The following is a 13,239-nucleotide window of genomic DNA, read 5'->3' as shown; positions in this document are numbered from 1 at the left end:
TTTATTTTAAGATATCAAAACATGAAAATTTGGGTGTGCTGAGGTCTTGCATATTTGTCTGGGTGTTGGGGATCTATAAGACTATAACTGCCTAGATGACTACACACTGCATGTATAATGGCTTAGGCAACATCTTGATTTCCATCTTCTACACTAGTTCAGTAGTCCTATCCCTTTATACACTAAAAAGCTAGTTTCCTGATACTACTCTGGGTAGTTTCTTTGTGTTTCTTTGTCACAAAATGGGCATAAATCTTGGTTTACTTCAGTCAGTTATACCTGCTTTACTGAATTTTAAGTAATATTTTCACTGATCTTCTTTTGTGTTGTTTCATTTTAATAATTTATATATATCATTTATTGGACTGCCTTGTGGTGACACAGATGTGGTTGGCAATTCACCACCAAGTGTTTTTATTTTGGTAGGTAAACTCTTTCAACTAGTTCATGATATGGTATTGGAGATTGAAGTGTTTGGATTAAAGGTTTGATGATGGAGTCTTAGGCTTTTATTTTGGTGATCTTTACCACTGGTGGGAAGAGTGAGTGGTGTTGTTTTTGGGGTCTGAAAATGGTAGGGGAGATGTGCTTTCCTTGCATTTTATCTTGTTTCCTGGGTGTTGAGCTGTTGTGTTGAGAAGAAAGTGGAGACCTGGAGTTTGTTTTGTTTATTTTTCCTTAGGATATTTTAGTAATGTCTCATTACCAGAGATCGTATCTTTCCTCTCTTAATGAATTATATTTTTACTATAAAAAGTTCATGATATGTATCACTGATTGGTAACATTCCATGAGTTTGATTGATCCTTTGTATTTGTAGAGACATAGCTTAGGGGAGGAAGGATTGAAGATGGTTCTACATTGTAGATTGTATCCAGAAATTAAGAATTGCTGGAAAGAAATAGGTGAGTTTTGTTTGTGGTTGCTTACATGCATTTTTCTTTTTGAAAAGGAAGCTTACTCCATTCAATCTTGAGTTTCAGGCTCCTTCATTTACTATTTTTGCTTCAGAAATTTGTCTGTTTCATCATTGCATGCAACTTATGGTTATTCTTTATCACCAAGGTTTAAAACGTTGATGTCGATGGAAATGTCGCTTACCAAAATATAGGACATATGTCGGAAATGTTGAGGGGAAATATTGTAAAAATTAGAGACATTGTGGAAATATTATGAAATATGTGGAAATATGCAATGATATTTTGTAAAATGATAAAAGAAGCATTAATACATATTTCTAGACTATTATCTTATTCCCAACATTATATAAAGCTAAGAGACTAAGATCAGTAACAAATTAGTAAATGACGATTTACTGATTTATTATGCATTTTGATGTTTTTACAAGGTTATCTGATATTTTCTTTTCTTATTTTTAATTCTGATTTATTATAAATTCTAATATATTTATTTCACACTAGTACATAGAAATACATTTATTCTGATTTTTTAAATATTAAAGTTATAATACATTATGTTTTATTATAAATTTAATAAACTGATTCTCCTTTTTTGTAGTATTAAGATTATGATAAATTCTGATTTCTTATAAAATTAATGAATTTATTATGATTTTTAATACTAAACTTATAATAACTTATGATTTAGTATAAACTTTAATAAATTTATTCTGATTTTTTATATTAAATGTAGAATATGATTTATTATAAAATTGAATAAACATATTCTGATTTTAATAAATATTTAAAAAAATATTAACTAGTTAATATTTTATTACTTGAAAAACATTTTATGTTTTATATTATAAAGTAATTAATTTATTCTTTTGTTTTTATATTTTGTTAATTCTTTTTTATAAATCTTTTATTTGAAATATTCAATAGAAATTATTAATGGAATAATTTATATTAATATATTGTATTATAATAATATAATATACTAATATATTATATTTTTAATGTACATTAGTCGACATCCTGTCCGCATAATAGGAAAAACTGTTTTTTTTTTGTTATTTGGACCGATTTGGTCGACATTTCCGAAAAATAGGAAATGTCGACCGAAATAATGTAATTTTTATATTACCATCCATTTTCATGCTGGTGAGCCTCGACATTGACATATGTCGGGCGACATTAGCGACATTTGAAACCATGTTTATCACATAATTATGTTAGTCTCTTTTACTATTAATTTTAGCTGTTATTTAATTTTTTCCTTGTGTGTAATATTTACAGAGAAGGAAATTATCAGGACAGTTATGTACCAAAATTTGGGCTCCCCATTACATTATTTGATAATGCAAAAGGCACCAAAAAATATTCATTGAAGTCTAGGATACTGAACTTTATGAAGCTTCATATTAACTGCTAGGAGTCAGCTGTTAAAATCCTGCTTGCAATATTAACTCCCTGTCATAGTTGTCAAGGTGCCTAGTGAGCCTAGGCAACCACAGGGCACTCAGTCGCCTTGGCGCCTAGGCGATGCCTAGGGAATGGAATTTGAAGGTATAAAATAAATATTCCTACCCCTCTTAAACTACTTTATTGGTTTTTTATACTAACCAACATACCTGTATGCTAGCTATTAGCAATAAAATCATTCGAATAAAACATAAAATGGCATAACTAGCATCCAGGCCAACAAAAATGGGGGAGTGCAGCTAAGAGAAGAGAGAAAACTAAGGGGGCGGAGCCCCTGTTTCGTTCCCAACATAAGTTGTCCAAGAGGACAATGTGGACTGTGTTTAAGGGGGTGGAGACCCTGTTTTAGGCTAAAAAAATGGAGGAGGATTGTTAAAAGTAAGAAAGAAGGAGTACCTGTGTGATTTTATGAAGGAGGAGGAGGTGGAGCCCCTGTTTCATCCCAAAAATATTTCTTAAAGAAGAAGAAGAAGACTTGGACTGAACAATGGAAACCTCTTAGTTCTTGCTCTCTTCTCAGCTCTCGGTTCAAAACTCAAAGTCTCAAACCCAAAGAAACTTTTGTAGTTTCAATGTAAAAGAGAATTACTTTAATAAAAAAATGGTAACATACAACAGGGTGTATTCTAATAAAATAAAACAAACCAATAAAATGATATAATATATATGCACATTCAAAAAAATAATATAATAAATATGGGTGAGTGCCTAATACAAAAACACCTTGGCGTTGGGCGAGGCGACCTCTAAAAATCGCCTAGTCGCCTATGCTCCCTGTGAAATTGTACCAGTAGGTCTTTTCTCGTTGCTTAAACCCATCTCTTGTAGGGCTGCTAACAGTCAGAGGAGAACTGTTAGCAGCCCTACAAAGAGTGCAATTTGCAAATCAACTGGATGTAGGACAGCTTATTATTGAAGGGGATTCCAAGGTGGTGGTGGGGTGGTTCAAGAACCTTGAGGATACTATGTGGTGCTACAGGAGTGAAGCCAAAAAATTCAAGTGGCTGACAAGGAATATGTCTGTTATTACACAATGGGTGGAGAGATCAGCAAATGCTTTGGCTGATGGGTTAGCCAAGCAAGGGGCAAATAGAGAAGTTTTGTTTTGGGCTCAGCTGTAATGGTTGCTCTTTTCTTTTAGTTTCCTTGAAATCAGTTGAAAGAGGCTGCAGCTTGCGCCTCTCCACAGACTGTTGTATGAGTTCAAAGTTCTCCATTATTTCTTGAAGTAATAAATTTTATTTATTCATAAAAAACCCCATCTCTTCTTCAGCCTTCTCCTCGATCTTTTCAATGAATAAAATTGCATTTAAGCACTGCTTCTTCGTGGTGTGATGGTTTCTTTTTTATGCACATTGCTAGACCGTCTCAGTTGGTTTTCTATGATTATATTACCATCCCCAGCCACAACTGCCTTACGTTCTCATTTATATGCTTGACACTAATTGTTCCCTTTCTAGCATTTTTACTTGTCTATCTCAACAGTCAATATCCTTGCCACTTAAAGGGCTTTTTTGTCATTGTGGGTTTTCTTGATTTCCTAATATTCTGTTCTATATGATGTTGATAGTCTTATAGTATGGCCCTCCATCTTTTACCCGTTCTAATTATTCTATGAGAAGCGTCAAGCATGGTTCTAAGCTTTTGGTTTTATTAGGCAGTTTGGCATGTGCAAATGAGGAAATTTCATAGAATTTTCTAAGATATCTGGAAAATTTGAGGTAATTAGGAAAATTCTGAAAATGAGGGTGGGCCTTGGCGCAAAGGTTAGGTTGCTACATTGCGACCTGGCTGACCAGGGTTCAAATCTTGGAAACAGCTTCTCTGTATATGCAGGGGTAAGGCTGCGTATATCTATCCCTCCCCAGACCCCGCATTGATGGAAGCCTCATGTGCTTGGCTGCCCTTTAGGAAAATACAGAAAATATTATAAAGAATATGAATTTTATGAATCTATAAGAAATTTTAGAATCTTAAATTGGCATTAATGGGAACATCTAAATATTATCATGCAAGGTAAGCATCCTTGAAAACTAAATATAACTCTTAAATTGGAAGTCCTTCACATCTGAGTTCTTTAAAATACTCTCAAATTTAAATTGTGAGGCCATATTAAGTACTTCTATGATTGGTGTTATTGTATGATCATTATTAAGAGTTAATAGTTCAACTAAAATTTTTAAAAGAACTTTATATTCTGAAAACCTAGATTTGAAGTTGTTGATTCAAAGGTCTATGATTCATGATGGTTTCCAGTTGATTTTGACAAAACTAGTGATGATTTTCCCGATATTCTGTCAAAACTTGGGAGTTGTAGATACTTTTTTTTGATAAATAATATATCACATTCCATTAAATTCAGAGTGGAAGTAGTAGATAATTAATTGAAGGGTTTGTTGATATATCAAAATTTTAAAACATTAGAGAAACATTGATGGATATATGGATATTTTTATTAATTCCAGGAAATTTTATTTCATCTCTTGGGAAAATAGGGGAATTTTGCTTTGTTTGTGGAACATTTTTTTTTGATAAGTAAAGTCAATATATATGAATCATGGTTACAAAGGTATACCTAAAAACTAATAGGTCCTAGCTATGCCAGCACCTGGATACTGTGCCAACACATAAACATGACATTTCTCATGACATGCTAATGAGGCACCAAAGTGGGGATATTTCACCATGTTGGAAATTGCAAACCATAAGTTACCGGAAAACCGATTGGTCTATGTGCTAGTACTGGATACTGTGCCTTGGCTTGAGACATTAGTTCTCATGAATGTTGATGAATCACCAAGTTGAAGTCAACAAAAGGATAATCATTTGAAACTCCTAAACATGGTTTCACAAGAAAGGAAATTGCCAATAACGAATTAACAGTTTGGTTTATGGGGTTTTCCTATGTTTTTTACCCTTTTGCTATAATAAGACTATCACTGTAATTTAATGTTTATCTATCATAAAAAATCCTTTATTATTGTTGAAAGAAATGCAAGGCTGTTTGATGTGCGTTGGAAGAATAGGAACGGTTGCATATTCGATGATAAGGAACTTGGTCTAAGAACAATAATTGATAACATCTCTAGTGTTGGAGATGATATGTACCTGATATTGACACTGGATACTGCAGACACTTCTAGAGTATACTTTATATATTAAAACTTTTAAAATATATAAACTGGTATAATTCATGCCGTTAACATTTTTATCATTAATTGGTAATAATTTTACTGATAATAAAAGCTATACTGTATAAATTTATAGATCATACAATTTTCTGTATGTTTCACGGAAAATTTTGAGATAGCCCGTTGCTGCTCTCTCTTACTCGGTTACTCCCAATATGACCCCCAAATGGAGCAAAACAGTGGAAAATTAGCTTCAGTCTAATGGATACCTGCTTCACATTAGTGGCTGTGTAATAACTCCCTTGAGGGCTAGGGAGTTGGCAAGGGAATTAGCAGTTTAATGAATCCAGTAAATTTCTGTTTCTATGAATGTGAAGCAGATGCCTTGCTTCTCTGATTTGTATTAGTTGCCAAGGTCATGCCATTCTCCTTCAACCATGAAATGATGGTTTCTGAATCCTCAATCAGCAAGTTTTGAAAATTTGATGCCATTTCCATTCTCAACCCCCTGAAGCACAGAGTTCTACTACCCTTATGGAATTTCTAGATTCTCATTGGGCCTGGGAACCACCAATGTGTAATGATTTTGCTCCCCTCTCCAGCCATATCTGAAGACATCACCTATAGACATGATTGATCTGGGTTTCCTTAGCTACATCCATCTATTTTTATTTTTGTCATGTTTTGTGAGTAAAGAATCCAAGGTATAATGCTTGTATTTCTACTACTATATGCCAAGGTTCAAAGTATCAGAAACACAAGGTGTTTTGGAAAGGCAATTTTAAGAGATGTATTGGAACACTTTGGATACAGACAAAAAATCAAGATATGCATGCATACACTAGGAAAATCAAATAAATCATAAAAATCCTGTTAAGAGTAAGTACAAGTTTTATATAACTATAACTAAGTTATTTAAACATCGAAAACCATACTTTAATGGTTTATATGAAGTGTGAGATATTGGGACACAATTGTTTTTTTTTAGAGAAGTTTTATTAATTCAAATAACGAAAGTACAGTCAGCCTGGGAGGAGGCACGAGGTGTTACTTTCCCCGACGACTGAACCATACACTAAACATACACAAGCCTGAAACACAATTACAAAGTATACCAAAACAGATCTCCCCTTGACACCCCTTGCTTGGCCAAAGAATCAGCCATTGCATTTGCTGATCTGCTGACCCACTGAAACCTGACAGTCATATTTCTTGTCATCCATTTAACTTTTGTAGAGAACACTAATGTGGACCCCACTGTTCGTATGTCAGCAATATGTTATGATTAGGATTAGTTCTTTATGATAAGATTAGGACTAGTCTTTTATAAGATTAGGATTAGTCTTTTTTTCAGCTTTATCTTATCTTGCCATGTAAGCAATTCAGTCCTTTTACAAGTATGATACCATGTATATAAATTTAAGAGGGGGGCGGCTGTTTAAACATCATCAACCCAACTCTCTTTTATCAAAATCTCTCTCTCTCTCTCTCTTTCTCCCTCTTCTTTTCTTATTTTTTTTCTTCTCCTTTTAAGTGTCTGTTCAATCTTGAGCGACTACTTGGTATCAGAGCATTCGATCTAGGGTTTCTCATGTGGAATTAATTCAGCCAACCACATGAGAATTATTTAGGGCCGAGTTTTTTCATTCGACTGATTCTTGGAGATTACAAGAAGTCTTCAGCAACTGTCCAAGGATTGGAAGGTGCTCTTTGTAATTAGGAAGAGTCAGATAAGAATTAAGTGATCAAGGTTAGGTCTTTGATCAAGATTGGAGGTGCCAATCAGATTTTTGGTTCTCTCATCAAGATTGAAGTTGGCAATCAAGAATATTTTTCTTCGAGATCAATTCTGTTTCAAGAGTTTCTCGGGTTGATCAGAATCAAGATCATTTTTGAGCAAACTGAAGTTGGTTATCAGAATTTCAGCAAGAATTTTTTGAATCAAGATCAGGTTTTTTTTCTCAGAAATTCCTGGGTAAGGTCTTATTCCTTCTTGAGGGCAGCAACAAGGATAGCTTAATTTGTGAGGTACGGCTATATAGATTTTTTTTTTCTTTTTCTCTTCTAGGGTTTTAAGAGATAACCCTGAAATCCAAGACTGTTACTGTGTTTGGATAAGTGATTAGACTTGTTTTTAAGTTTGGCTGCTATCAGATTTCTGTTCTCTGATCTTTGTTTTTGGAGTTCTGTACCTAGGCCAACTGTTATTAGTTCTCAGATTTAGTAGGCTGATTGATACAGTGATACAGTGAATTGGATTTTTTTCGCTGAATCTGATTTCTTCTTCTAGACCTACTGTCGTTAGTTTTTTCAGATCAAGTAGGCTGATTGTTACAGTAAATAGAAGGTGTTTTTTGCTTAACCCCTAACCAAGAATGGAGTTCAAGCACCAAGAGGGGGTGTTTTTGGGACTGGTTCAGGTGGCATGACTGAAAACACCTTCCAGATTACAATTGTAAAGTTTGATGGTTCAAACTACTTAGAGTGGGCCCAATCAGCCATGATGGCTATTGGGGGAAGGGAAAAACTGAACTATTTGTTAGAAGATGCGAAGGAACCAAATGTGGAGGATCCCACTTATGCTAAGTGGATTCAGGAAAATTTTTTAGTGATGACATGGCTGTGCAATTCCATACAGCCACACATCAACCAAAATTACTTATGGACAAAAACAACTAAGGAAATATGGGATGTTGTGAAAGAAACCTACTCTCAGCCCCTTAATGTTGCTAGGGCTTATGAGCTGAAATGTGAGGTTAAAAATCTAAAGCAAGGTGAGAAACAAGTTTCTGTTTATTTTTCAATCTTGAAATCCCTGTGGCATGAAATTGACCAACTTGAATCAATTGAATGGGAAAGTCAGAAGGATGCACAGATTTACAGAAAGCAGATTGAAACTAATAGAGTGTTTGAGTTCTTGGCTGGTCTAAATTCAGAATATGATATTGTGAGGCAACAACTGTTGACAAGAGATAGTGCAACTTTGTCCCAGGCCTATTCCTTAGTGCACAACGAAGAGACTACGAGAAAAGTTATGTTACAATCACCGCCTTTTGAATCAGCTTTGGTAGCAGTTAAGCCCAAATCTGGGAGTGATAAGGAAAGAGACATGAAAAAGGAAGCTAAGAAGGACCTAGTATGTGAGCATTGCAAGAAACCTAAACATATTAAAGAGACCTGTTGGAAGTCACATCCACATCTAGTTCCAACAAAACTTAGAAACAAAAAGGGGAAAGCAAATATGGCTGTTAACACTGATAGTACAACATCATCTAGCACAAGAGGCAATCCTCTAGATACTCTAGCTACTGTTTGAGCTGCTCTAGTTTAGCTGGAAAATGAAGTTGGTAATTCAGCTCCACCTCCTTAGACACCATCAGGACCCCCTACCTCAGCTTTTGCTCATTCAGGTAATCGGGCCTCAGCTCACCATGCCTCAGTTACAGGTAATATAGAACATTCATGGATAATAGATTCTGGAGCATCTGACCATATGACTGGCTTGCCGTCACTATTTACTACCTATCACTTATCTTCAGGCAGAGACAAAGTGTCCATTGCTAATGGCTCCCTCATTCTTATTTCTGGCAAGGGAGACATCAAGTTGTCTAATGCTATTTCCTTATCTTCGGTTTTGCATGTTCCTAAGCTTAGTATTAACTTGCTTTCAGTTAGTAGTATTACAAAAAACCAGAATTGTTCAGTAACCTTTTTTCCAGATCGATGTGTTTTTCAGGATCTGGAGACAAGGAAGGTGATTGGGACTGGCCGTGAGGTAAATGGAGTCTATCTGCTTGGAGGGAGTCTTCATTGGGAAGATAGTGAGACTAAGAGGTCTTGTGTTTCTCAGTCTGTTGATTAGGCTATGCTTTGGCATAATAGGATGGGTCATTTATCTTTTCGGGCTTTGAAGAGTTTGTTTCCTAGTTTATTTGAATCTATCCAGATGTCTAGTTTGAAATGTGAGAGTTGTGAACTTGCAAAACACTGCAGGACAACCTATTCATTAAGTAATAATAGAAGTAATATTCCCTTTGAAATTGTGCATACTGATGTTTGAGGACCTTACCATACCACTGCCATGGGGGGGGGGGGTACAAATATTTCCTATTGTTTGTTGATGATTATACTCGTTTTTCATGGATTTATCTCATCCATTCTCGAGATGAGGTTCTAGCATTAACTCGGATTATGATTTTAACCCAATTTAGGGTCAAAATCAAAATTTTTAGATCTGATAATGCAAAAGAATATTTTGCAAACCCATTAGCCTCCTATTTGCTTGAACATGGGATTATCCATTAGAGTACCTGTCCTCATACACCACAACAAAATGGGGTTGCTGAGAGAAAGAATAGACACATATTGGAGGTAGCCAAAAGCATTATGTTTACCTCCAATGTGCCTATATGTTTCTGGGGGGATGCTGTTCTTACAGCGGTGTATCTCATCAATAGGATTCCTTCACGGGTTCTTGACATGAAATCACCATTTACCCTCTTATATCCTGATAAAGAGTTATTTACCATTCCCCTTTAAACCTTTGGTTGTACATGCTTTGTTCAGATTTTTGGCCCTCATCGTTCCAAGTTTGATCCTAAGGCCTCAAAATGTATTTTCCTTGGTTATGCACAAACTCAAAAGGGATATCGCTGCTATGAACCTGCTTCTGGGAAAAGATTTGTCTCAATGGATGTCACTTTCTTTGAAGATGTACCCTATTATCCAAGGGTTTCTCCTTAGGGGGAGAGTAGTAAGGATGGAGTTAACTCGTCGAAAGTTCTTTTACCTATCCCATTAAGTGAAGAGGGGTGTAATGGGGAGGGCTGTCAGAGATGCAGGGATGTGAGAGTCTATCACAGACGATGGAGACATGTTGATTTCGGACGTCAACAATGCAGGCCAGTCCCAGTCTCCTCTGTAGATCCAAATCCCGGTACCATAGTAGCCTTAGTTCCTTCTACAGAGCCAAATCCAGGTACCACAGATACTACAGATGAAAGACATCCCACCATGGAGCCTTCACCCTCATTAGATGATCTTGATCTTCCCATAGCTGTTCGTAAGGGCAAGCGTCGTTGCACCTCATCTACAGCTCACATCATTTCTCAGTTCTTGTCCTACGATCATTTGTCTCCCTCCTATAAGTCTTTTTTTCGCATCCATTGCCGATGTTCCCATTCCCAGAACAATATAGGAAGCATTGGAAGTACCAGAATGGAAAGATGCAATAAAAGCAGAAATGGATGCCCTCATCAGAAACAATACTTGGGAGATAGTTGATCAACCTAAAGGTAAGAAACCGGTTGGATGTAGATGGGTATTCACTGTGAAACATAATGCTGATGGTTCTATTGAAAGGTATAAGGCCCGGTTAGTTGCAAAAGGATTTACTCAGACATATGGTATTGACTACTTGGAAACTTTTGCACCAGTAGCAAAGATGACCACTATTAGAGTCTTATTATCTCTTGCAGCCAGTTACTCTTGGCCATTGTATCAAATGGATGTTAAAAATGCCTTCCTCAACGGAGACTTGCAAGAAGAGGTTTACATGCAGTTGCTTCCTGGATTTTATGGTACAGAGACAAGAAAGAAGGTTTGTCGGTTGAATAAAGCCTTGTATGGATTAAAACAGTCCCCCAGAGCTTGGTTTGATAGATTTAGACAAGCCCTTGAAAGGTTTGGATATGTACAGGCCCAGTCAGACGACACCTTGTTTATTAAGAGAGTGGATTCTTCCTCCTTAACCTTGCTTGCTATATATGTGGATGATATTGTAGTAATAGGAAATGATAATACTGAGATTGAGTCCCTTAAGTAGCTCCTTCATCAAGAGTTTGAGGTAAAAGATTTGGGAGAACTATACTTCTTGGGCATTGAGGTAGCCAGATCCAAGCATGGGATTTTTGTTTCTCAAAGAAAAGAAAGTGTGTTCTTGACTTGTTGGAAGAAACAGGAAAGTTGGGTGTTACGCCTGCTGACACACCCATTGAACAAAATCACAAGATCAGTGCAGAGGGTGAAGAACCCCTTGAAGATAAAGCTATTTTCCAATGGTTAGTTGGAAAACTTCTCTATCTTTGTCTCACTCGACCTGACATCAGTTATGCAGTCAGTGTGGTTAGTCAGTATATGCACTCTCCTAGGACTACTCACCTCCTTGCAGTTGAGAGGATACTAGCATATTTGAAGAGGTGCCCAGGTAGAGGCATTTTTTTCAAGAATAATGATCACATGAAGATAGAAGTTTTCACAGATGCTGATTGGGCTGGGTGTGTTGATAATCGAAGATCTACCTCTGGATATTGTGCTTTTGTAGGAGGTAACTTTGTTTCTTGGAGGAGTAAGAAACAAAATGTTGTTTCTCGTTCCAGTGCTGAAGCTGAATATAGGTCCATGGCAAATGGTGTAGCTGAGATCCTATGGTTGAGATCATTATTTGAGGAGTTAGGTATTGTTTATGAGAAACCCTTGATGTTGTACTGTGATAATCAAGCTGCCATCAATATAGCCCATAATCCGGTACAACACGACAGGACTAAGCATATTGAAGTGGATCGACATTTTATCATAGAAAGGGTTACATCTCAAGATGTCTTCCATACATCACCTCCGACATGCAGCTGGCAGACCTTCTCACCAAGGCAGTTTCAAGGAAGAAGTTAGAAGCAGATCTATGCAAGTTGGGAATGACAAACATCTATTCCCAACTTGAGGGGGAGTGTAGAGAACACTAATGTGGACCCCACTAAGGTGTCCCCACTGTTCGTATATCAGCAATAAGTTATGATTAGGATTAGTTCTTTATGATAAGATTAGGACTAGTCTTTTATAAGATTAGGATTAGTCTTTTTTTCAGCTTTATCTTATCTTATCTTGCCATGTAAGCAATTCAATCCTTTTACAAGTATGATACTATGTATATAAATTTAAGAGGGGGGCGGCTGTTTAAACATCATCAACCCAACTCTCTTTTATCAAAATCTCTCTCTCTCTCTCTCTCTCTCTTCTCCCTCTTCTTTTCTTATTTTTTTTCTTCTCCTTTTAAGTGTCTGTTCAATCCTGAGCGACTACAACTTTCTTTAACAGATCCCTGTAGCCCCAACAAGCTGTTTCTGGACTTGTCAGCTAGCCCACACTACCTTGGAATCCCCTTCTACTATCAAATTGTTCATTCCAAGTTGACTGGCCATCTGTATACCTTGTACCGCTGCTAGTAACTCTGCCCTTACAGAATCACCAACACCCACTGGTCCTGAAAATAAAGACAACATGTTGCTGTCTTTGTTTCTCAGAATCCCTCTTATTCCGGATGGCCCTGGGTTACCTTGGCAGCTACCGTCAAAATTCAATTTTACCACTCCATCCAGTGGAGGTTTCCATTCAGCTTGTGATTTGTTCTTTGTGGAGATTGTAGAAGCCATTGCTGCCTAGTTTCTCCTTAAGTCATCAAAGGAGTAATCTGCCAACAATTATTAACCCATTGAAAAATGATGGAAAAAGTAAAACGTATATGTATATACCTTAATTTTCAAAAAATCAATCTAATTTATCTTATTATTATTAATATATAAGATTTAATAATTAATTTTAGCATTTATTTATTTTTTGATCAGTAAACATGTATTTTTATTAAAATTCAGATTGTAAGCAGTTTATACAACTTGGTGATGGGACTGTTGATCCCCTTTAATCACTCTATTCTTTCCCTCATTATAGTG

General features: G+C 36.1%; 1 protein-coding gene across 1 annotated transcript in view; it reads left to right on the top strand.

The window, feature by feature from the left end:
* Window positions 1–13,239, top strand: part of LOC104593532 (myb family transcription factor) — a 48,297-nt gene that overhangs the window by 13,117 nt on the left and 21,941 nt on the right. Inside the window, exon 3 of the mRNA XM_010253425.3 lies at window positions 821–905. Coding sequence (XP_010251727.1) covers window positions 821–905 — 85 coding nt within the window. The remainder of the gene's footprint in view (window positions 1–820; window positions 906–13,239) is intronic.

This window comes from Nelumbo nucifera, chromosome 7, assembly GCF_055504915.1.
Source record: "Nelumbo nucifera cultivar China Antique chromosome 7, China Antique-T2T, whole genome shotgun sequence".
NCBI classification, from domain to species: domain Eukaryota; kingdom Viridiplantae; phylum Streptophyta; class Magnoliopsida; order Proteales; family Nelumbonaceae; genus Nelumbo; species Nelumbo nucifera.
This window is presented reverse-complemented; position numbering and strand designations above follow the sequence as displayed.